At 47.2% G+C, this 22,504-nt stretch overlaps 1 protein-coding gene across 1 annotated transcript in view; it reads right to left on the reverse strand.

The window, feature by feature from the left end:
* The window catches only part of SLIT3 (slit guidance ligand 3), a 353,962-nt gene that overhangs the window by 140,134 nt on the left and 191,324 nt on the right, over positions 1 to 22,504 (reverse strand). The window contains exons 7-8 of the mRNA XM_088522712.1: positions 13,748 to 13,819; positions 9,793 to 9,956 (exon numbers count right to left, since the gene is read on the reverse strand). Coding sequence (XP_088378838.1) covers positions 9,793 to 9,956; positions 13,748 to 13,819 — 236 coding nt within the window. The remainder of the gene's footprint in view (positions 1 to 9,792; positions 9,957 to 13,747; positions 13,820 to 22,504) is intronic.

Genomic DNA, 22,504 nt, shown 5'->3' on the forward strand with positions numbered 1-22,504 from the left:
CCCACAGACACTTCTTTAGTCCATCTCCCTGTAATCAACCATATCAGTTTATTTAAATCTAGATTTAGAAAATAAGCCCAAAGATCAAGCAATATTTCCAAAGGTTGCCTTCCCAGTGAGTTTTCATTACACAAACACCTGCTGAATATTTTTATGTACTGAGAGAAGGCATCAGCAAAGCCTTATGTTTTTGATATGAGATAACTTGTTATGGTACTGAAACTGGAAATAAAAAGCTAGGTTTTTTTATAAGATTAGACGATTGAGTGAAAGGAATCGCAAAAAGAATTCACAGAAAAACAGGAGCTCAGCCCTTCATGTCATTTATCAACCGCAGAATCCCACTGAAAGGCAAGGAGCTACTTCCAGGGCAGGATCTAACAGAGGGACACTGCTCTACATACAACTCATTAGATGCAAGTTCAGTTCACTGTCATTGAGTTTCCAGGAGTCAGCAAAGCAGAGATCAGTAAGCACCAGCAGAAACCAGTAGCCCGAGTCCTCCGAGGGAGAAACGCCCGGGCTGGCCAGGGGCTCCCCGGCGCGGCGCTCGCTCCCCAGGAGGAACCCAGGACGCCTGCGGCAGGCCCCAACGCAGAGGCTTCATGGTGCACGGGGGATGTGTTTTCTGGAGACTCTAGCAATATACTCCCTTTCCATGAGGAGACAGCACCAAACGGACCTGTCATGCATTACCAGGCACATTGTAAGGGTCTGTAGCTGCTGGCAGCGCATCTAAACCAACATCCTTAGAAGATCTGGCGGAGCTCAGCTCATCGCTCCGTGTTTTGTGCGAGTCCTGTGGAGCACCCAAAACTAACGGTAGTGTTTGACAGGAGGTTACGTGGTGCCCTCTGAAGAGCTGGAGAGAGGGCACATCCACCAACCTTGCAGACAGCAAACAGCAGCAGCAGCAGCTAACGAGGCCCTAATTAACACTCCACTCTGACCACGCAGTATGAAATGTCCTAGCACATTTTCAAGTGGAGAGGCTGAAAGCTACGTGAGAGCTTTCCTCGTGCTGGCCACGCAGCTCCTTCCGATCAAAAACTGAGCAGAGCTGACTGAAGCCAACTGGAGTCCTTTCATTCACCCCGGACCTGGAGCACCAGCCATTTACCTGCACATTTCTACCAGGAAACAGGAATTTCTATGTGAACAGGACACTAACTTAAGCCTGCCTAGTGACTAGAAAGCATTACCTCTCAGACAACCACGGAGGTTCACAGAGATAAAAAGAAGCAACTGTTACATTTTTAGTTTTAATACACACACAAATGAAATGAGATGAAAAAAAATATCAAAGCTATGCATTGATACAGAATCTAAATCTAAGCTTAGGGTGAAGGAACAAAAGTAAAGCAAAAAATCAAAGCAAAGAGGCTGTCTCTTTGTGGACTGTGTTTTCCATATAAAATCAATGACTGTATTTCTCATTTCACCTAAAACAACCTGGAAACAGAAGTATTTCTATAAACCCTATTTTTTTATCGTAAGCCTGAATACTCCCAGTGGCCCAAAATATCAGGTACTCCTGTTGCTGTAGAATGATACTGTTGCTGTAGAATGATACTGTTGCTGTAGAATGATAATGTTGCTGTAGAATGAGTACTGAATGCAGCCCTTCATATACGGTTTAATTCTCTCCTTTTGATGAGCAAAAGCAGATCTACACTGTGCATCTCTGCAAATCTCAGTGACATAAAATGACTTGCTCTGTAAATGGATGATCATTGTTATCAAATGGTTTTGCTTATGTTTTTCTTTTACAAAAGACAAAATACTTCATTACACATGAACACTCCACACCCACTTAGTCCATACTTCATCGGCTTTTAAATTAACAATCATCTGCTGAGCTAAAGATTTCTTTAATCATGCTATAAAAACAGAATTTGAAAATTGATTTGCATTAAACTGCAATTACATGAGGATGTATGCTTAGCTCCCTGGCAGAGCTGTAGAATCAAAACATCAAAAAAATAAAAAGAAGAGAGTTTAATCAGATGTTTGTATAGCTGTGGAGAGATGCTAAAGAAATGACTGGTCAAGGAAACTAGCCTGAGTAGACTATGGAATTTAAAATTCTGGAAATTAAAGTCTGGATGTGGCTTTCATATGTATACACAAGGAAAGAATATAAAGACATTCAAGGTCCTAAGGAAGTGCAAATTAAGTATATTTCACATCTAAAAACTACTTTACTGTTTGCAGGTGGTACTTGTTAAAAGGAAGAAGACCAAAGAAAACCATAAATATTTCAGGTTTCCTTTTGGTGTCCTTGAAAGGTGTAGTAAGGTCCATATTGTTTGAAAGATACAGAAAAAAGTGGGCCCGGGGAAGCCAGCTGCATGCACAGCATTTCTCTTCTGAAGTTCTCCTTACTATCTGCTATCTGATCATTTCAACTATCTCCTGTTATTGAGCAGCTCCAATTCACCATGTTTTTATTTAATAGATAAAAATGATGAACTTACTGAAATATTTCATTATTAAAAACACCACCAAAAACATGGAAGGCAGGAGAGGAGACAAAGCTCCCAAAATAAGCGGTGCCAGCGGCAGCCTCAGCGATGGCAGGGGCTGGTGAACCCGTGGCCCGTAGCCCCGCGCCGCGGCAGGTCACACGTGGCCCGTAGCCCCGCGCCGCGGCAGGTCACACGTGGCCCGTAGCCCCGCACCGCGGCAGGTCACACACCGCTCTGCGGGGCCGGGCAGACCCGGGGCCCGGCGGCTCCACGCAGAATCACGCGCTCGTCTCTAACAGGCATCTCGGTGGCCTCGCGCCTCTCAAGAGCAGCACACAGACGGAAATGATGGTTAGAATAGAATGGTTGTGGACTTTAAATGTCATAGGCATTTAAAACAAATTTTGCAATGACTAAATAAGCCAAATAATCTCATTTGCACTGGCACCCAATTATGGCACACTAAGCAGCGTGCTTTATTACCTCCTCACCTAGGTGACTGCAACCCTTACAGCAACTCTTTCTACCAGCAAAACGCTTGCTATTTGTCAAAAATATTGATCCATTTCAACATAAATCTGACAGGATGTATTTACTAGTTAAAAATCTGTGGTGATTTTATATCATTTTAAGCATGGCAGACATGCAATTATTGATCAGCAAACAAAACAGTACAAGTACTGCAGTTCTGTGGATATATTATGACCTTCTGTGGTTTAATAAAATGACCCGCTGGAACTTTTCACAAAGTAAGGACAAGGCATTGGCATCTGCAATCAATTACTATTACATGAGCTATAATACAGCCTTTACTAGATTCCCAGCAATACAACCTCAAAAAGATACCTAAAACAGATGTATTGCTCCTGCCTAAGTGTTTGCATCCTTGTACTAAAATACCCTTGTGTGCTTATACTGTTATGGAGAGCTACGGGCAAACTAATCACAACTAACCATCCGCAAATTTCACATTTGCTGTTGATGGCAAATATGCCACTAAGGGAGAAAAATCCGAACAAACGTGTTTGTTCTTCAGCAAATGGTTTATGCAGTTATTTCCGTCTCTCGTCGTTCAACAGTTTTTCACCGAGTACAGCATCATGTATTTATGATCAGTGATTTGGCCGCCTGATGGATGATGATGATACTTACCACGAAGTTCATGGTATGCAAAATTGTGCTTGTCATGAATATTCATTATTTGATTCAAGCTCTCTGGTTTACTGAACGTTCCCAAAGAGTAAATTCGTTAAAAATTCAGGGCACGTGAGCACAACTGTGATGTAGGCACAGTCAAGGCAAATTGGTTTACAAATAAATATTTAGGAATAAATAGGAAGTAACCAATTGCAGCAAAAGAAAAGCTCTGGCCTAATAAGAAAAGTCGACATTATTCAACAAAAATATACTTTGTGCTTTCCAAAATGTACCCGCAAAGCAAGACCTCATGAAAGTCAGACATGGCTTCACATTGTCTTAGCTGAAAAGCAATCATATCCATAACTATTTTATTAGTAACAATAGCCCCCAAATTGCCTAGAATTTTTCTAAACAGAACAGAATACGGTAAAGGGAAGGCTAATCGGCAGCAGTTGAGGTCTAGTAGGCAGATTTGTTCTATTAAAGGAGTAATAAAAACCGCAACACAGTCTAGGAGACAACTTAAATCTTTGCTCAACGATGACAAAGTTGTTTTTCTCTCAGGGAGACACAGAAAAGCCGGAGCGCTGGCGAGTCCCTGCGGCTGCCGACGTCCCCTCCGGCCGGGAGGAGACGGGCACTTCCCTGAGGCCCACGACCTCTCTTGCTCACTCCTGCACCTCCAGGATGCTCTTAACAGGTAATCCCCTCCCTGGTTTTGTGCAGCCTTTGCTCTTCCCAAATGGACTAAAGAAACACGGCTACTGGAAAGCCTTGAGCTGACACGGAGCTTCTGGAGTGCGCATGGCACCTGTGCACGCTGACCTCCTTAATGCCAGCTCCATGGTTTCTATCAGGCACTCTGCGAGGGCCATATGAAGTGACAACTGAAAATAGGTCCAGAATGATACGGTGACCTTATAAATATATTCAGGTACAAAGATGAAAAGGAATACAAATTATTCAAGGGGAAAGGATAATCTCTGTGCGAGATGAAATGATATGTAACAGTCATAACCAACAGCAGTCTACGCAGGAAACATGTCTCCGGAATGGCCTTCTGAAGAGGACACCAGGATTAAAGATCCTGAACTGCTTCATGATCAAGTCTGCTAAGGTTACGGAAGGGACAGGAATAGTTTTAGACTGTGTTTTTAAACCAGTTTGATGGTGTCTGAAAAGGAGGCCGACACAAGGCTTGGTGCTGTTTGCGCATCCTCCTCTGCTCCCGGCCTGCAGCAGCTCACGCAGAAGGGCTCTTCCCTGACGCAAAGGGCACTCCCTTGGGGTGGAGGGGCTTCCCTTTCACACTGCAGTGCCAAGCAGGACACGCTGAATCCAGACTTTGGCAAGAAAGCTTTGGTAAAGTCAAGCTGCTTATGCTTTAGGGAACTTATAGAACAAAAGCCTATATGGACCTTTGGGCCTAAATGCTTATGTCTGTGCGCAGTTACGAGGAATGAACTCCACCAGCCAGAGGAGCCCTTCAGTTTTAAAGCAAATGTGTAACGCTACCCCATTCCATTATCAACAAGAAGAAATTCACGTGTATCTGGCGCAGGCTGCACATAACTTCGTACTTGCCACCGACGCATGCCAAGAATTTTGCATTTATTTTATAGACTATGGGTCCCTTTATTTAAGTATCATGTGCTGTGAGCTGGACACACATCTTGAACAAAACAAATGAAGATACAAGCGAGGAAGTCTATGGATCTGATTGCAGGGTTTGGAACACGCTCAAGCCCCGCCCCAGCGCTCCCAATTTTCCCTGGATAAGGACGCGCCTCTTCCCGAGCTCCCGCTCTGCACGAGGCTGCGCTCCCACCGGCGGCACCGCGCGGTGCCACGAGGCATTTCCACACGTTGTGAGAATACACGTGGGGGTTTGCATACCCAAACACCACGATCCCACTAGTCACGAGACAAGCCTCTATTTTTATCCGCTGGCATTAAGGGTAATCATATGCTTGTTGTACGGCAACATCCGCAGCAGCAGCAAAATTTCTTTGCACTTTTGTTTCACAGAGCCCCAGTTTTCCATGTCCTGTGCTCCAAGAAGCAGCCCGGGCGCTGCTTATACGGATCTACTGCAGCTTGGAGGTTTCTTTAACAAGAGCAGATGGTGGGAGCTCCCCTCCCTGCACACTTCTCCTTCAGCATCGTTTGAATAATCTTGTTAGGCTAACAAGCTCGAGGAGTGTTATTGTAGTGGGTATCATTGCTGCTTTTCTCCTCGCCAAAATGCTATGGAGTTGGTAGGAGAAAAATGGAGTGAGAAAATCTCTCGAGTTTCATGGTCTGAGGCAGGGAATATCAACTATGTTTTAAGGCTCTTTGACCTACCTAAAACAAATAAATCTTCTTTCTTATTAGGGTTTCCAGTCTGCATTAAGCAGCAAGAAGCTCACATTTTTTTCCTCTCTATTATTCCTCAGCTGTAGCTCCACCATATGAAATGCTAGATCTTAAATTGAGATTTGGATCAACCCAGTATTTTCTTAAAATCACTATCAGTTTATTTACCAGAAGCCACTAGCCCCTTGGTTCTGATAACGGCTTCTCTGTGGCATCAGTTTCCGACTGACGTAACTCATAACCTACTTGAACCAATTTCCTCCAGAATTAGCAACTTAATTTTCTTCAGGCTCTCTTAGCATCCTCTGAACGGGAAATAAGGACCAAGAAACAGAAAGAAACCTCTATCTTGCAATGGAAAAGAGAATGATTTATGTAACAAAGTTCCTTCTCTGCGAGTCTTGGTTCATTATTAAACTGTCTTAGAAAAGCCATTAAAAATCATCTATTTTAAATGTAAATGTAGCTAAATTTCTTACTGCAGGATACACAGACTAAATCAGCTCCAAATTAATTTCAAGATTTTAAACACTGATGACAATTTCTCTGTGAGAAAAGAAAAACAAGTGAAACAGCACGTTGAGAATTCACCACCGTAACAACATTGGGAAGGGGTCAGCGCGCGGGTCCTGCAGAGCCCTGGGAAGAGGAGGACCCTGCTCTGCTGCCTGGTTGCCCTCGTGAGCCCAGGGCCACCAGCGCCAGCGCAGGGGACGAGGCCCCGCGACCTGCCAGGGCCGGCCGGCATGTTCAGCTCCAGTACGCAAAGGGCAGCTCGTGGAAAAAGCCCAAGAACCACAGCAAAACTTACATGAAACAAGAGAGAGAAGGACTATCCTGAGGGGAGAGGGAAGGAAAGAAAGAGAGGCAGAGACAGACAGACAGAGAGAAAAAACAGCTGAGCAGTGAAACCCCCCGGACAAGGTGAACAAGCTGGTTTTGATCCAGGAGGAGCCTGGAGGGCTCCGGCAGCTACCAGGCCGCTTGGCTACCAAGTCATTGCCAAGACACTCTGCAAGCCTAAGGAATACACAAGCAACCAGCTCCCCGCTCCATGGTGAGGGCGGGATTCCAGCTGCCGGAGGCCGCTGTGGTGATGGAGGAGAGGGAAGCGGTCGTTATCACCCTGCTGGGTGCTCCGCAACCGGGACACGCGCCCCGGCCCTCTGCGTCTGCCGCAGGCCTGGGCCGGACACGCAACGGCACCGGCCGGGGCAGCGTTCCCACTGCTCCCAACCGCCTGCAAGTGCCGTCTGGACTAGCACTTTCAGGCCTACACATTGCACGGTTCTGAAGGACCCAACTCTCAATTTACACACCTGCATCAGCACATAATTCTGATTTTAGCAACAGGAACTTGATGGCTTTTGCACCCAGTGTTTGTAAACATTACTCCACAGGACCTGTAGCATGGTGCCCCAGAAGGAATCAGCTTGGGCTGCAGTTGTGTGCATCTGTCAGTGTTTTCCTTGGCTTTTTCAATTCATATAGTTCCTTAATATATAGTATTTAAAACTCACTTTGTAAGTAACATTACTATAAAATTTTAAGAAAGAATGCACTTTTGCATAGGGGTCAAAACAACCAAAAATCAGGTTTTTTTTAGTATCTTTTTCATCCTTTCCCAAATCATTTTCTCCAATTCATTCTCCTCTTCTGGGTGAAGCCCGCAAGAGCACAGCCTTTGAAGAGGAATTCTCTGTCCGAGCTCCTTTCACTGTGTAGCAAAAGCAGAGCTTTTCCTGTGGTGATTTTCCTACTTCTATAAAAGCAGTGCTTAAAACCCCAAGCCTGTGCTGGAGCAGGGTGGCTCAATGTGCTGCACTTCAGCACTCCATAACCACGACGCAAAGGCGGCTTTCACTGCCGGCTTGAGGCTAGTTACTGTGGTTCATTTAATCTTAAATGCTGCAAAATTCTTTTGCAGAGGGACAAGTTCAGTTCACCTCCTGTCCTAGACTGACTTCATAGTCAAACACAACCAAATTACATTGTAAAATCAGGAACAAAAGCTGCAGAAAGGATGTGGGAAGATTTATATCCTCTTTGAAGTACATATCCACATAGGGTTTTCCAGGTCAACCTTGACAGTTCTCTTATAGAGGGAAAAAAAGAAAAAAATAGAAAATCTACTATGTCTTCCTATACATTCTTAGTCCAGCAGCACTGTTTAACATCCCGCTGTCTTTGGAAATCATGATCTACGCAGAAAGCTCCATTTGAATCAGTGCTGTCCACTCAACATTTCTCATTTGATGATTGTTTTCTCTCCTGATTTAAACAGTCCTTTTTTCTTTCACTCTATCATAAATCCCAATAGCTGAGCCCCATCTGAAACTTTTAATTTCCTAAGAAAGAAACAAGGTGGTTTGTTCTTTTGTAAAATGAAATTCCTCTAATAGCTTCATTCATTTATCCATTTATTTTTATCCTTTTCTCTCCCAAGACTGTTATATTCCTAAACTTCTCTTTTGGTTGAGATTTTAAAATAATTTTTCAATATTCTGTCCACGCTGAACTCTCCCCCAGCTGCATGGAAGCTGCAGGCACTCGGCACTCTTGAAAAGCATGCCACAAAAATCACTGCTCAATCCTCAGAGTCTTCACGTACAACCATTTCTCTACAGCTTATGGTCCCAGTTTACAGTCTGAAAGGAGGGAATAGAGGGATTCTTACGGACACCTCCAGCTCCAGCATTCCCGGAGGGTTCCTGCCTGCCAGCCCAACACCAAGGGGACACAGCCCGAGGGAGTGGGCACAGGAGGGCAATGGACAAGCAAACAAAAGCAAGCACAAGGGAGCTGAACCCAATCCTGAGAGCCCTGTAACTTACTTGTTACATTTACTCCTTTCAGGTGTTGACCTAGCTCCTTTTTACATGTTTTTGTAAAGTCAGTTATTTCAGTAGGTGTTTTACTGTAGTGTCAGGCATAGTGCACTGAAGTACAACAAAACTTCCCCGCAAAGTGAATTTGCTCTTCTTTGACTCAAACTCTAAGACGTGCCCAAGGGCATTTAGGCTTTCTATGTGATATGCTAAAAGGACTTTTTTTTTCTTCATTTGGCTGGGAATTCCCCATCTGCTGGGAATTCATCTGAAAAGCCTGTTGTACAAACCAGAAGGGATTCACCCTCTACTGAACCTGATGCCACACTGGTGCTTTGCCTGTAGACCCGCGTGCTCAGGTCCTGTCTGATCCAAGTCATGCTTTTCTTGAGCAAAAGAGCCCAGCACAGTTCAGGAAACACCACGAATTGACCCAAAACACAGATACATGGTTTGTGAGATGGGCTCCTGCCATCAACCCCCTTTATCAATGAGGAAACTTGGAGAGGGTGAAATGCTGTGGCTCGCTAAGAAACCTGCTTCAATCCCAGGGGCAAAATCTTTACCTTGGGGTCTATAACCCACTCTATTATATCAACAGATTCAGACCAGCATTTACTTTTCCCTTTCCTGTGTATTTCTGCGAGCTGTAGAGCCCTTCCTTTGGGAAATACCATATTATCCTCGCTTCACAGATTTCTTATGCTGATACCCTTACCAATACCACACTAGAAAAAAATCAGTCAAGAACAGAACCACTACCCAAAACACAGCAAGTCATATAAAGCCAGAAAAAAAAAGACTTGATAATACTATCACGTTTTTTGAAAAAAAAAAAAACAAAAACCAATTTGATATATTATCACACAGTTTAGCAATGATGCAAGCGAGGCAGCAACACAGCAGAACATAACTCGTGTAACGACCTCCCGCTCCGTTTGCACGGGCATTTCAACACGGACAGCGGCTGGCAGGAGGCGCAGAAGCGGCACCATTACCCGAGCAGACGAAGTCCTTTTTCTGCACCTCGGCCACGAGGAAGCCGCGGAGGCTGACGGGGGCCAGGCAGAAGGTGAACTGGCCGATGGTGCGTCGCTGCCGCAGCCACTCGGAGAGCCAGGCCAGGTGGCAGTCGCAGTGCAGGAAGTTGGAGTGGAGCCTCCTGCAAGACACGCGAGCGCCGGAGTCACGGGGGTGCGAGGACGAGCCGGGCCGCCGCCTCCCCGCGCGCAGACCCACGCGCGGGCGTTAGCGCTGCGCCCCAGAGCGCCCCTGAAGGCTGGAATTAAATGAGAATGAGACATAACCATAAGGAAATACAACTGCTTTTAACCTAAGCTGATCTGTGGTCCCGATCACCTCCCTTCAGGTCCATCATGAGTTGACCATTCTGCAGAAAGGAACAAGCAGGTTTAAGATGCCTCCAAGTATCATTCTGCCTGTGATTTTCTTTTATCATAAATAAATGCATGGAAGTGATAGCTTTAATTAAATCCACAGCATAGACAAACACATACAACAAAAGAACCAGGCAGATAAACATGCTAACAGGTAATTCTTTCTTCTTTACTCCCCTTTTCAAATTAAAAAAAGCAGAGGCTATTGAGCCTTGTATGTTCTTGCAGTGCCTCCACCGCTTCCCCAATGCTGCTCTTACTGCAACAATTTAAGCAGAATTTTAGGTTCCCATGAGGAATTTTTAACCCCTGACGAACAAGAGGAGCCCTCCCCAGCCCAGCTTGGCTCACGCCTGCCCCCGGCAGCTTCCACAAGCATTAGCATGCCCAAATAATTAAATAAACAAAATGTGTAAAATGACGATGCATCTGGGGAGGGAATCGGGTATTTTTGAGTGCTATTACACTTTAGGCCAACACAAAAGCTGAGGACATGAATTATTTCCTTCCTTGCAATGAGTCATAGGTTTGTATGATATAGCAAAGCTGAATTGACAAAACAGATTGAAAACTCTGTCAGAAATGGGTAGGCAAAGCATCGCTCACTAGTATTATGGCATTGCATTAAAAAACGCCCCCAGTGAGCGTGCTCAGGACTGAGCCCTTGCCCGGCTGACAGGCACAGAAAAGGGCTGCAAATTGGAATTCATCATGTGGAGACCCAACGCCAGGCCAGAAACGCAGCTGCCCGAGAAGGATGGGCCAGAAAAACTTGGGTTTGGAGATTACATTGCTATTCAAATGAGAGTGCAGCATGTTAGATGTCTGTGAAACGCTTTGTTATTACGGACCATTCATCTTTCTGGAACATTTTGACAAATATGTTGTGCCCACAGAAAGAACAAATAAATGTGTTTGCAAGGGAAGGAGAACGAGCATCCCCCAGCCAGGGTACGAGGAGCCTCTGCTGCCTTTCAAAGGAACCTCGGGATTTCAGGGCCCAAATAGCAGGCAGGCAGGGAAAGGGCACTGCAGCAATCCAGTGCATGTTCACTCTGCCTTCAAATAAAAACATCTTAACAAAAAAACCCGCAATTCTCTATCTCAGCAGCCACTGGCGAGTGCAGAGAGAACAGGAGACCTACCATTAAGCAAATAAGTGAGGGGGCCAGGCAGGGACATAAATAAAGCCATTTCAAGCCAAGGAAAGCAGATCAATAAAAGCTAATTCCTGTCACTTCCAATCAAATCTAAGAGATCAATAAAATGTAACAACAGAAAAGATGGTTAAATAAAAAGCAACACTGCCATGAAAAAGCTGGTCTTTTTTTTAAATATATATATATATATAAATAATTCCTCCTGGGCTTCAAATCTCACTAGCACTCCTCTTTTTTCCCCCTTTCTTCAAGGTGAGGAGTCAGGCTGAAGTCAAATATGTTATTTCCCTTCCGATCCATGGTTACCTGTGGCAGGGCTGGGAGCGAGGGCTGGCCCTGCTTTGGGGACATCCAGTTCAGGCATCCACCAGAAAAGCTTTTAAGACATATGTCTGCGCGAGAAGCTTTTGGAGAACGTGGACAAACAGGATCTTATTTTTAAAGAATCCTATATAGCCATTAAACTGCAGCGAGTATCAGTCCTGATCTACCTGGACTGAATTTGAATCAAGACCTCAGCTAAACCGAACAGGAATATCCTAGAATCTGAAGAGAAGACGTTTAAAACTATTAAGTAATGCTCTTTATGTAATGCTATTTATTAATAATTATAATAAAAAGTGTTAACTGTGAGAAGTAATGGAATGACTTGGGGAGAGAGGAAGAGTTCTAAACAAAAAAGATAACAAAAAAAAAAACACAAAAAACTGATTTCTGTGTTTACCTTATATTAATTTCTATTTTGATGATTTTTATGGCTCTGATGAAACAGGTAGTGGGAAACACAGAAAATGGAACATTTGCCTGTATTCTCACCAGCCTATGTAAGTTTTTTTTATCTCTCTGAACTGCTTTGAAGGGTATTTCGAGATTTGGCATCTTTGGAGACTAAAACATCCCACTTCTTATTGATGCTGAAGCTACCTTCAGAGAGCGTAAGGTGAATGAATACAAATGCCACTTTTTAAAGATGCCCTTTTAGCCACAGACCCTAAATTAAATTTCCAGCAAATCCTTTTAGAGTGGGTCAGCATTCATGTTCTATAAAATGTGGCTCTCAGAATTCAATATAAAAGCTTCCCCTTATAAATCCTATTTATGACTTCCTTCCTTTTTTTCCCCTCCTTTTTTTTCATTCTTAATTGCAGCAGAGGGGGATTAGTCAGTGCAGGTCTCCAGGGAGCTCCCTACAAAGTCATCTCCGAAATCAGACCAAAAGGAAAAGGGCAGAAGGCCCTGGGCTCCGGTACCCGGCAAGGCCGACGCGAAGCAGCCGGGCAAACGTCCCGGAGCGCTGAGCCAGAGGGAAAGGGGAGGCAAAGCTGGAGCAACCTTAACCCTGTCCTCATCATCTTCACCCTCTTTCTCTTATAAGACAAACATGCACTGCCCATTTAATTACCTACACTAACAACTGGTAATTCATCCTTTATTGAGGAAAGTAAGTGCAAATCAGAGGTTATCTTGCACAGATTGACATGAGCAAGAGACAGCTTTCTTCAGGTAACTTGCCTACAATAACTCACAAATAAATATGTAGTATCCCTGACACATTCTATTTTTGAGCAGCCTGAAAAAAATTTTAACCCAATTAGTATTGCCCTTCCTTTTGCTTTTAGGAGTTAAAACATCTTGGGTTGTTTTGTGTTTTGGAGCAAAGCCAAAGAAATTTTCTTTAAACACAACTGTTCCTGAAGCTTTATTTTCCCTAAAAGCATTTAAAGGAACAATTTATTTAAAGAAAATGCTCTGGGTGGGCTACAGCTGAATTCCACAAATGTATACAGCCTAATTCCAATGTTCTTGATCCAAAGCTGATCACAACTTTTCCATTGGAATTATATCCAGCTGTAGAAAAGTGGATTTGACATAAGAGAAGTTTTTATGGAAAATGTGTCAGTTAATGATGTTTTGTTTTGGAAAATATGTGAAAAGAAACTCTTTGACTTTTTCCTTCAAAACAAATTCTTGTTTCAGAAGTTGTTTTGAATTTCAAAAGAAAAAAAAAACAGGATTTAAACACAGGGTATTAAAAACTTAAATAACTTCATCTATTGGAGAGGCTTTTACAACTTGGGCGATATTCTAGTTCGGAACAAATCTTGATTTTGCGGAATTTCCCACAGGAAAAAAAAAGTTCCAGCTCCAGTTCCTCATAAAACAAAATCTTGACCAAACTGGACGCTCCCGACGCGCTGGTCTGGATGGAGGAGGGCAGGGCCTGGGGGCACCGCTGGCCCTGGGGGCACCTACCTGGCCTGGGCCCCGGCCCTCAGATCTGGCCTTTTTCATCATCATCTTCCTCAAAGCCTTTTAGGCCGGCAAGAGACTGAGTTAGAACCATCACAAAAAGCCAAATATTGCGAAAATCTGTCTGTTTCCAAGGTATTACTTACAGAGTCCGGATCTTCGGCATGTGATTGAAGCTGGTCACGGGAATGCGGGTGATGTTGTTGTTGTTGAGAGTGCTGCCAGAAAGGGGAGAAAAGAGGAGAGGGTCACACACTGAGACACACACGCACTGACGGTGCTTGCCCACTGCTATGCAGGGAAACCACCCCTTATCCCGGGGGGAGATCCGCGGACAACAAGGCATGCTGGAGGCCACCTCCAAACCAGGTCGTGACACGTCAAGAAAGATATTTTTAGGGCAAAATAGCCAGTATTGTACAGAAACCCCAGCGCACAGATTGCTGCAAAAAGCGAGCAAAACCTCTCAAAACATGCATGTACACTGAGCTGCTGTTTGTGGCCGTGCACGCACGCTTGCGAGTCCAAGCAGGACGCAGTTGAATCTCTAGCTGCAGCAGCGTTTCTTCTGTAAGCATTACAGCACCATCCCTCCTGTGCCTCAGTTGCCAGTTCCATAACAAACGACGCGCGCGGCTGGCGGTGACGCTCTAGGTACGCGCTCATGAGTAACGGCCGCGCAGAGCCGGCTCGCACCGACGGAATCACGCGCGTAACGGATGGCTCCCGAGGCCACGCGGGGCACCACGGGACTCAATAGGAGCCCTAGGAATTCAAGGGAGACTTTCTATTGATTTCCAACGGAGAGGGCTGGGATTCAGACGGAATGGGAAGTGACAGCGAGTGACGGTATCTGCGGCACAGGGCACATCCCTCTTCCCAGCACAATTCTTCATGCGGACGCTGAAAGGTCAGCGATCACTGCCCGATTCCGCAATTCAAATGTACTTTTAGATTTTGGAAAACATTTCTGCTTAATAGACCACGTGTTATTGCAGGCACATCCAGGATTGCTACTCACAAAACAACAGAGGAGAAGGGCCAAGCTTTGCCCCCAGTAAGCAAAGGTTTCCCATAGTTTGTCAACAAATTAAGCAGACTCCCCCACAAGGAACCCCAGCGGGCGCTGGATTTGTTAATAAACTCCCTCCACACACCTCTCAGGGAGAGCGGAGCAGAGAGCTGCTGCACAAATTACTTCTTAACATATTATTTCATTGATATTTGAATGTTAACCATAATGAAGGCAATAAAGCACGTATGATAACAGCAATTATTTCAGGACAAAGGGGGCCAAAGGGCCAAGGCACTAATTGACAGGGAGCCGCCTGCGCCAGAGCCAGGTTGCAGGGAGGGAATTTAACCCTGCCGAGCCCAGCGTGCAGCTCTGGCACCGCAGCAGGCTCTGCCACTTGCACAGGGATGTTCCTAAGCATCTGCAGAGCTGTCATGTACATGACGCCTCCTCTGCAAGCGTTTTCACCACCAGGAGTCCTGACATTACACGAGTGTATTTCACATGTGATGACCAAAAGTATATCCTGCTCCAGCTGCCTGTTAGCTGTGTCAAGGTGCCATTCCCATTCCCAGCCAGCCAAGACGAAGTGCATAGAAAAGGATGCACAGGCAGCTGGAAGCTCCGGGAAAGGGAAGCCTTCCAGAATCCTCCGACAGCTGCAGGAGCACGCGGGGAGCCCTGCATCCTGCAGGCTCCTCCCAGCCCCACACTGTGCACTTTTTCCAGAGCCCAGGACACCCCCTGCCCTGAAAAGGCACCATCCTCTCACCCAGAAGCCCTCTCCTCGCAGGCCCCTCTGCGAGGCCGAGTCACTAACCGCGTGCACAGGCAGTACCACTCATGCCAGCAAACGGCCCAGCTCGGGATGAGATCCTTGCCAGATCCTGGGAGCTAAGCCAGAGCACCACAGAATCCCAGAACGGTGGAGGTTGGAGGGGACCTCTAGAGATCATCTGGTCCAACCCCCTGCTCCAGCAGGGACACCCAGAGCACATGGCACAGGGTGGCATCCAGGCAGGTTTGAAGATCTCCAGAGGAGACTCCACAACCTCTCTGGGCAGCCTGTTCCAGGGCTCCGTCGCCCTCCCAGGAAAGAAGGGTTCCATCTCCTTGTAAGGAGATGGAACTGCCTGTATTTTAATTTCTACCCATTACCCCTTGTCCTGTCACTGTCTACCACCAAGAAGAGTTTGGCCCCATCCCCTTTACAGTCCCCCCTCAGGTATTTGTACACGTTGATCAGATCCCCTCTCAATCTGCTCTTCTCCAGCCTGAACAGGCCCCGCTCGCTCAGTCTTTCCTCACACGACAGATACTCCAGCCCTTAACCCTCTTCGTTGCTCTACGCTGGACCTTAACCCTCTTCGTTGCTCTACGCTGGACCCTCTCGAGGAGTTCCCCGTCCCACCCATGCTGAGGAGCCCAGAGCTGCACCCAGCGCTCCTGGTGTGGTGCCCGCAGCCGTGCTGAGCGCCCTCCTTGGGACACCTACGCAGAGCTTCGTATTCCTCGGAATAACTCGGAGAAATCACAGGCTGCCAGATCCCTGGCAACTCCTTACCTTACAGAACACACAGATTATTTTTCTCTTACTTGAAATTACACTAATAGCAATTAAGGGCACATAATGAATCCAGGATTACTGGTGGCTTTTTCATCTGTAAAAATAATACTTTCACTGCAATACATCTGCCCCCTCTGATCCAGGTTCACTAGACATGAACCAAAAGGATCTACCAATGACGTCAGGAAAAATGAAAAAACATAGCAGAGTTATCTAAAAATATTGACTATTTAAGTTCTTAACTAAGTACAACATAAAACAGCAGAAACCAATGCTTTTCAGTCACATTTCAAGTGGAAAAATATACACAAGGATCTGTTTTACTCCCACCAAAATGACTGAATATTTGATGACAGTATTTAAATAATACCCGGTATATCCGAGGTTTAAAAAAGTTGTGGTATCCTATGTTATCATTGGTAAAAGAAAAAAAAAAAATTCTATATAAATAGCCACATTTCTAAATGCCGGCCATTTTGATAACGTGCATACATGTAACCCTAGCTGCGCATCAGTGCAAGCTCCACCGTGAGGCCATGGTCTACTCACAGCCCAAAGGGACAAAACGGGGCAGGGAAATGGCAGACAGGCCCGGCCTGGCCAGCCCTGAAGATGCTCTTTGATTTCCCAGCCTACCAGCGGCTGCTCGTCTTGCACATGCCATGTCTGCCGCTGATTAGCACAAACGGCTAATCAAATTGAGAAATTACATGGTAGATTAGATTTTTGATTAACACTTTTCCCCCAGCCTTATTAAGCATCCCCCGTAGTCGGCGGCGCCGGCCGTGCAGCTTCTTGACGCACACAAGGCTCTCTGCTGTCACATTCAGCTGACGAAGGGACACTGCAAAAAGTCTTTATAAAATTCTCTGCTGCAGAGAGGCCTTGTTGACTGTGAGGAAACAATTCTGAACGCACCCACGCAAATATAAATATGTGTAGAAGTATGCTTAATACCAAGACATATACTGTCAGGTATAGGTATATACTGTGAGGTGGGTAAATGGAGGAAGAGCTCTGAAAAGGAGCAGCTCCGGTAGCTTATTTTTTCTTTTGGAACGTGTTCTGCTTTTAGGCAGCAGGGGTTACGCAGGGGTCTGTAAGACGAGATTTGCTGGCACAAACACGCTCCTCGTTTGGCGACGCATCCGCAGGCTGCGCTCGCTGGTAAACGCCGGCGCGTTTTTCCCTTGCTCTCTCCCAGCTCCCTGAGGCCGCTGCAGGAGGAGGCGGGCGCCGCGTCGCCGCACGACAAACCTTGCGGAGAGAGACTCCGAGAGCCGCGGGGCCGACAAGTGGCCGGGGCGGCTGGCGGCGAGAGCGGCCGGGGCGCTGCGGCGCTGACAAGCCTGACACTTCCCTCTGTCTCCTTCAATTACCCCTCGGCTTCATCACCACGCGCTCGCGGCTGCCCATGGCGCGTGGCCCCGCAGCACCGTGTAATTGGGCCTAACGTTCCGTGACTGTCCGGGTGCAGGCCAGGGAGAGCTGCTCAGGGGGCATCTGCAGTGGTCCCGGGAGCCAAACCCAGGGAAGGGGGGGCTACTCCCTCGCCAAAACCTGGGGGCGATCCGGGAAATAAAAATTGATCTCTTCACAGATCTTCTCACAGGCCTTGTGGCCTGACACCATCCAGCTTGAGCAAGGTTAGACTCCTTCCTCATCACTGATGCACACAAACGAGGGGGCCTGCCTGAAATATTGGAGACCAAACCTGTTCTTAGGCGCCTGATTTAGCCGCAAAATCCAGTGTATTTGTGACTGAATCTCAGATCCACACACCAGCACTTCCTGCTCTCAAACCTGACTGTCTCTAGCCACATGAAAGCCTGTTGCAAAGGGCAAGGGAAAAGTCTGTAATCGCCTTAATCTCCACAAAGGGAAACGTTACTCAGCTATAGGGGAACGCTTCTTACCCAGTGCATGTGGAGAGAGGGCAGCCAGCCGAAGCCGAGCCCCGTGTGGGCACATAACGAAAGCAAACGATGCTGCTCTGATTAACCCCTCACTCCGGGCTGCCGGGCAATGCGATGATCCCGGGATCATCCACGCCGGCGGGACAGCGAGCGCGGTGCTGACACCTCGGATCAGCCGCCGCAGCAGCCGCCGCTGCGCCCGGGCCTCGGCGTGTGCGCCCGGCGCGGCAGTGAGCCAGCCCCGCGCGAGGGCTGTTTGCAAACACAGCGTCAGCCCAGGCAAATCACGCTCTCAAGAGTCTCCAGGTGCCACGTAAAATCAACAGAAATAAACAAAAATAACCAGCTGCCAATTTGTGGTCCCTGTTCTGCTCTTGGCTTTCTGCTGATGTGCTCACAACGCCCCCCTTGCACCAACACAAGGATCAAGAGCTGCCTCTCAACAAGGCAAAAGGATGCACAGGAAAGAAAATGTCCTTCTGAGAAATGTCTGAAAACGTAAAATAAGATTAGTATTGAATTTGGATCAAACGGGCAGCAATGTTTCCAAATACAAGTGCCTGATCCGTCCTGTTCTCCAGCTGATTTTAATTTGCATTAAAACTTTCAGATTTTAACTGCTCAAGCTTATTATAAAGGCCAGATGTCTGTGCCAGCTTGATTTTTTTTTTTTCATGGAAGGAGTAAGATTACTTTAAAAACACGAGGCTTTGGAGAAACTGCTTTGTAGTGAAAATGCACTCGGATACTCTCCTGTTTTTACAGGCCTATCTGCTGCATCCCCAAGCAGCAGGGTTCCTCCTGCCGTGCTGCAAGGGTCGCTCGGCACCTGCCCGCGGTGGCAGCCCTGGGGCACCCGGTGCCGCCACGGCCACGAGAAGGCGCCTGGCTGGGCGAGGAGACTGCGACAGGGAACAGCGCAGAGGGGCAAAAGATGCCACCCATCCGAGCCGGGTGCTCCACGGCTGCCCCCGGGACACGCGCGGGCGCAAAGCGGGCGGCGCTGGAAGCGATGCCCAGGGCTGCCCCTGGGACACGCGCGGGAGCAAAGCGGGCGGCGCTGGAAGCGATGCCCACGGCTGCCCCTGGGACACGCGTGGGAGCAAAGCGGGCGGCGCTGGAAGCGATGCCCACGGCTGCCCCTGGGACACGCGTGGGAGCAAAGCGGGCGGCGCTGGAAGCGATGCCCACGGCTGCCCCTCGACACGCGCGGGAGCAAAGCGGGCGGTGCTGGAAGCGATGCCCACGGCTGCCCCTCGACACGCGCGGGCGCAAAGCGGGCGGCGCTGGAAGCGATGCCCACGGCTGCCCCCGGGACATGCGCGGGCGCAAAGCGGGCGGCGCTGGAAGCGATGCCCACGGCTGCCCACGGGACACGCGCGGGCGCAAAGCGGGCGGCGCTGGAAGCGATGCCCACGGCTGCCCCCGGGACACACGCGGGAGCAAAGCGGGTGGCGCTGGAAGCGATGCCCACGGCTGCCCACGGGACACGCGTGGGCGCAAAGCGGGCGGCGCTGGAAGCGATGCCCACGGCTGCCCACGGGACACGCGCGGGCGCAAAGCGGGCGGCGCTGGAAGCGATGCCCAGGCTGCGGGTGAAGCCCTTCCCAGGTGAGCTCGGCCTGTGCTGCGGGCACACGCGCTGCCACCGTGCCCGGGGTGACTTATGCCAACACACGAAGAAATAAAGTAAGGTAAAACAAGATCAAATAAGGTGGCGCAGAATAAGATAAGGTACTAAAAGATAAGATAAAGTCACGCAGGAGGGAATACAGTTCATTCAGGTGGTGGACGTTAGGCACAAAGTCAAAAAATGACATTTGCACGGTCTTACATGCAATGTCCTCCCATTCCCCCTTAAGGAGGTCTCCTTCTTCCATATAGAGAAAGACATACCTATTTTTCCACCCTAGTGTATCATCTCTAGCAGTTACACCTAGTACATGTACCAGTTGTATCTCTCCATTCTTTCTAATTCCCATGGCCAGGGAGGACTCTAAAAGATTTCTGCAGAAATTACACTCAGGTTTTTCAACCTTTCACGTAACATGCTATTTCTAGGCAAAAAATACCCCACAAATTCAAAATTTAGTCCAGCCTGAAGAAAAATTTTAGTTTTAGAAAGCACCAGTGCAAAGACAAAAAAAATAGACTGCCATCATTTTGTTGCTATTTTTAATTTTAAATTAAGGATTCTCCAAATAATTCTTTTTCTAAGCTCAGAATTGGCAGAAGAAATACTGCCTTTACTCGTTTTTGAATCAGGACATTTCTCAAATCTTTGCCCAAAAGGTACACACTTTTCAGTACAGTGTATTGGGATAGACAGCACCGCGGCTTTAAGCCCCATGTCCATCCACAAGGTTCTTTAGATATTTGGCCTCAGAAAAGGAAAAGCATTTCTGCAAATACTGAGCATGTGTTTTACAGTTATCAGTGTGATTTTGATGCTTCTCTTAGGGCAGCCAATTTCCAGATTCAATATTATTTGCTTTGGACAACTGGGAACATATCCAACTATCGTAACACCCAAACCACTGAATTCAGTGCAAATGCTGCTGCTGATTTCAACCAATCTACTTACAATCCCTGCAATCTACTTACTTAGGCACAGATCTCTACACAACAGGATTATATACAATTTCAATTCCATTTGAACATCCAACATTTGTTCAATCCTTTAAAAATTCCTCCTTTGACAAATTAATATATTAAAATAATAAAAGAAATACATTACTTAATTTAAAATAATTACTAAATAGATAGACTATTTGTTTAGGGTATGCAGAGATCACTTATCTAGACACTAAGCTCTCAGTCTTTACCTCTGCAAGCTTCTTTCTTTATATTACAGTTTATGGATTCCACGCTATTGCAGACAACATTAATGGAAATGGGACTGCCTTCTCTGCAGATCAAGAGGTCTGAAACGCTCCCGGACGCAGTTATCAAAAAGATGAAAAAGCACCAACAATACAGAGCTGTTTCATACAAACCTTGTCGGATGCATCAGCACTTCGGCAAAATAAAGCGGATTCTCCGCTTCCTGCCTGAATGGTTCATTGCAGCCAGTCCTTCCCGATGCAAAGCCAGTCCTACAAACTTAATGTAGTTCAAACCGACGCAGTCTGCTTGGGAATTTGAAAGGATAAACAACTTTTGCCCTTTCTATAGCAAAAGGCTGAAGGAATTGAATAATGGATATTTCCATCATCGAGGTAAAAGGTTTTCGTATAGAATCGGCTGAATGCTAGAGTCTCTTTACAGGGTTCCACCAGGAAAAAAAGCTAAAGAAATGGATTAAATATAATTTCTCAAAATTGTATTTTAATGTTTCCCATCCTGAGGCAGTTTTAGTGCCATAACCTAGCGGAAGCAAAAGGACGTGTTTCCATAGACCTCCCTGCCCTACCGAACACAGCCTTTTCACACCTCTGCGGTGCAGCATTCCCCGAAGCAGAGGGGCTTGGCGAGTGGCCGGCGGGTCATCCTTGCAGATTCCAGGGACAACAAAAGGGCCGGAGCGGGCAGACTGGGAAGGGCGATGCGGCAACGCGGGGCTCCGCGGCCGCCGCAGTGCGGCACGGCGTGACGCCAGGGCCGAGGGAGGGACCGCGCGCCACGTCCCACCGGGGCAAAAATCTCCCGACGAGCAGAAAGTTGCCACGAGGCAGCCGTGCGCTCAGCGCGCTTTGCCGGGCAGGCACGGAAAGAGGCAAATCCTTTAAAGAGGGGAAGACCCTGGGCGACCAAAGCGCCCTCCTCAAGGACAAGGGCGGCGGAGAGCCCGAGCGAGCCCGGCCTCGAGCTCCTCGCGTTCAGCTGTACCCGGTGTGTCAAAACACAGGCAAACGCAAACCCACCCGAACGAACGAACCGGGAAACACCATGTGCCATGCGTATGCTGTGAACTTAAGACGGCTGCGCTTGAACAGCCGCTCGGGAAAAGCCACCATCACGCAAGAAACAGACGCTGCCGAAAGCGCAAAGCCAACACCTAGTTCCTGGACACGGGCGATTCCGTTTCTTGGTGGAGCTGGGAAGGGATCTGGTTTCCATCAGCAAACCCGCACAGCGCTTTCCTCTTACTAATACATTAGACACTGCTCATGCGCACCACACGAAGAAAAGGTTATTCAACATGTTTAAAATCAGGTATCTTTTCCACTTTTAAATTTCTCCCAAACGCCACCTGCCCACGAGCAGCAGCAATACCGGCTGATACGCATGCACAAGTATGCAATACAGCTAAGAAACCCAGTTCCAATATCAGATACTCACAGCATTTCACTTGCATTCAGTCCACAGTGGAAACGTGCAAAATAAAACATACAGGGAAGGGCCTTCGAGGCGATGGTGACCTGTTCAGGAATATTCTACAAGCGCCAAAAGCGGCTAAATGCAG

The sequence above is a fragment of the Tinamus guttatus genome, unplaced genomic scaffold, assembly GCF_059628265.1.
Source record: "Tinamus guttatus ecotype Peru unplaced genomic scaffold, ASM5962826v1 Tinamus_guttatus_pri_ptg000155l, whole genome shotgun sequence".
NCBI classification, from domain to species: Eukaryota; Metazoa; Chordata; class Aves; order Tinamiformes; family Tinamidae; genus Tinamus; species Tinamus guttatus.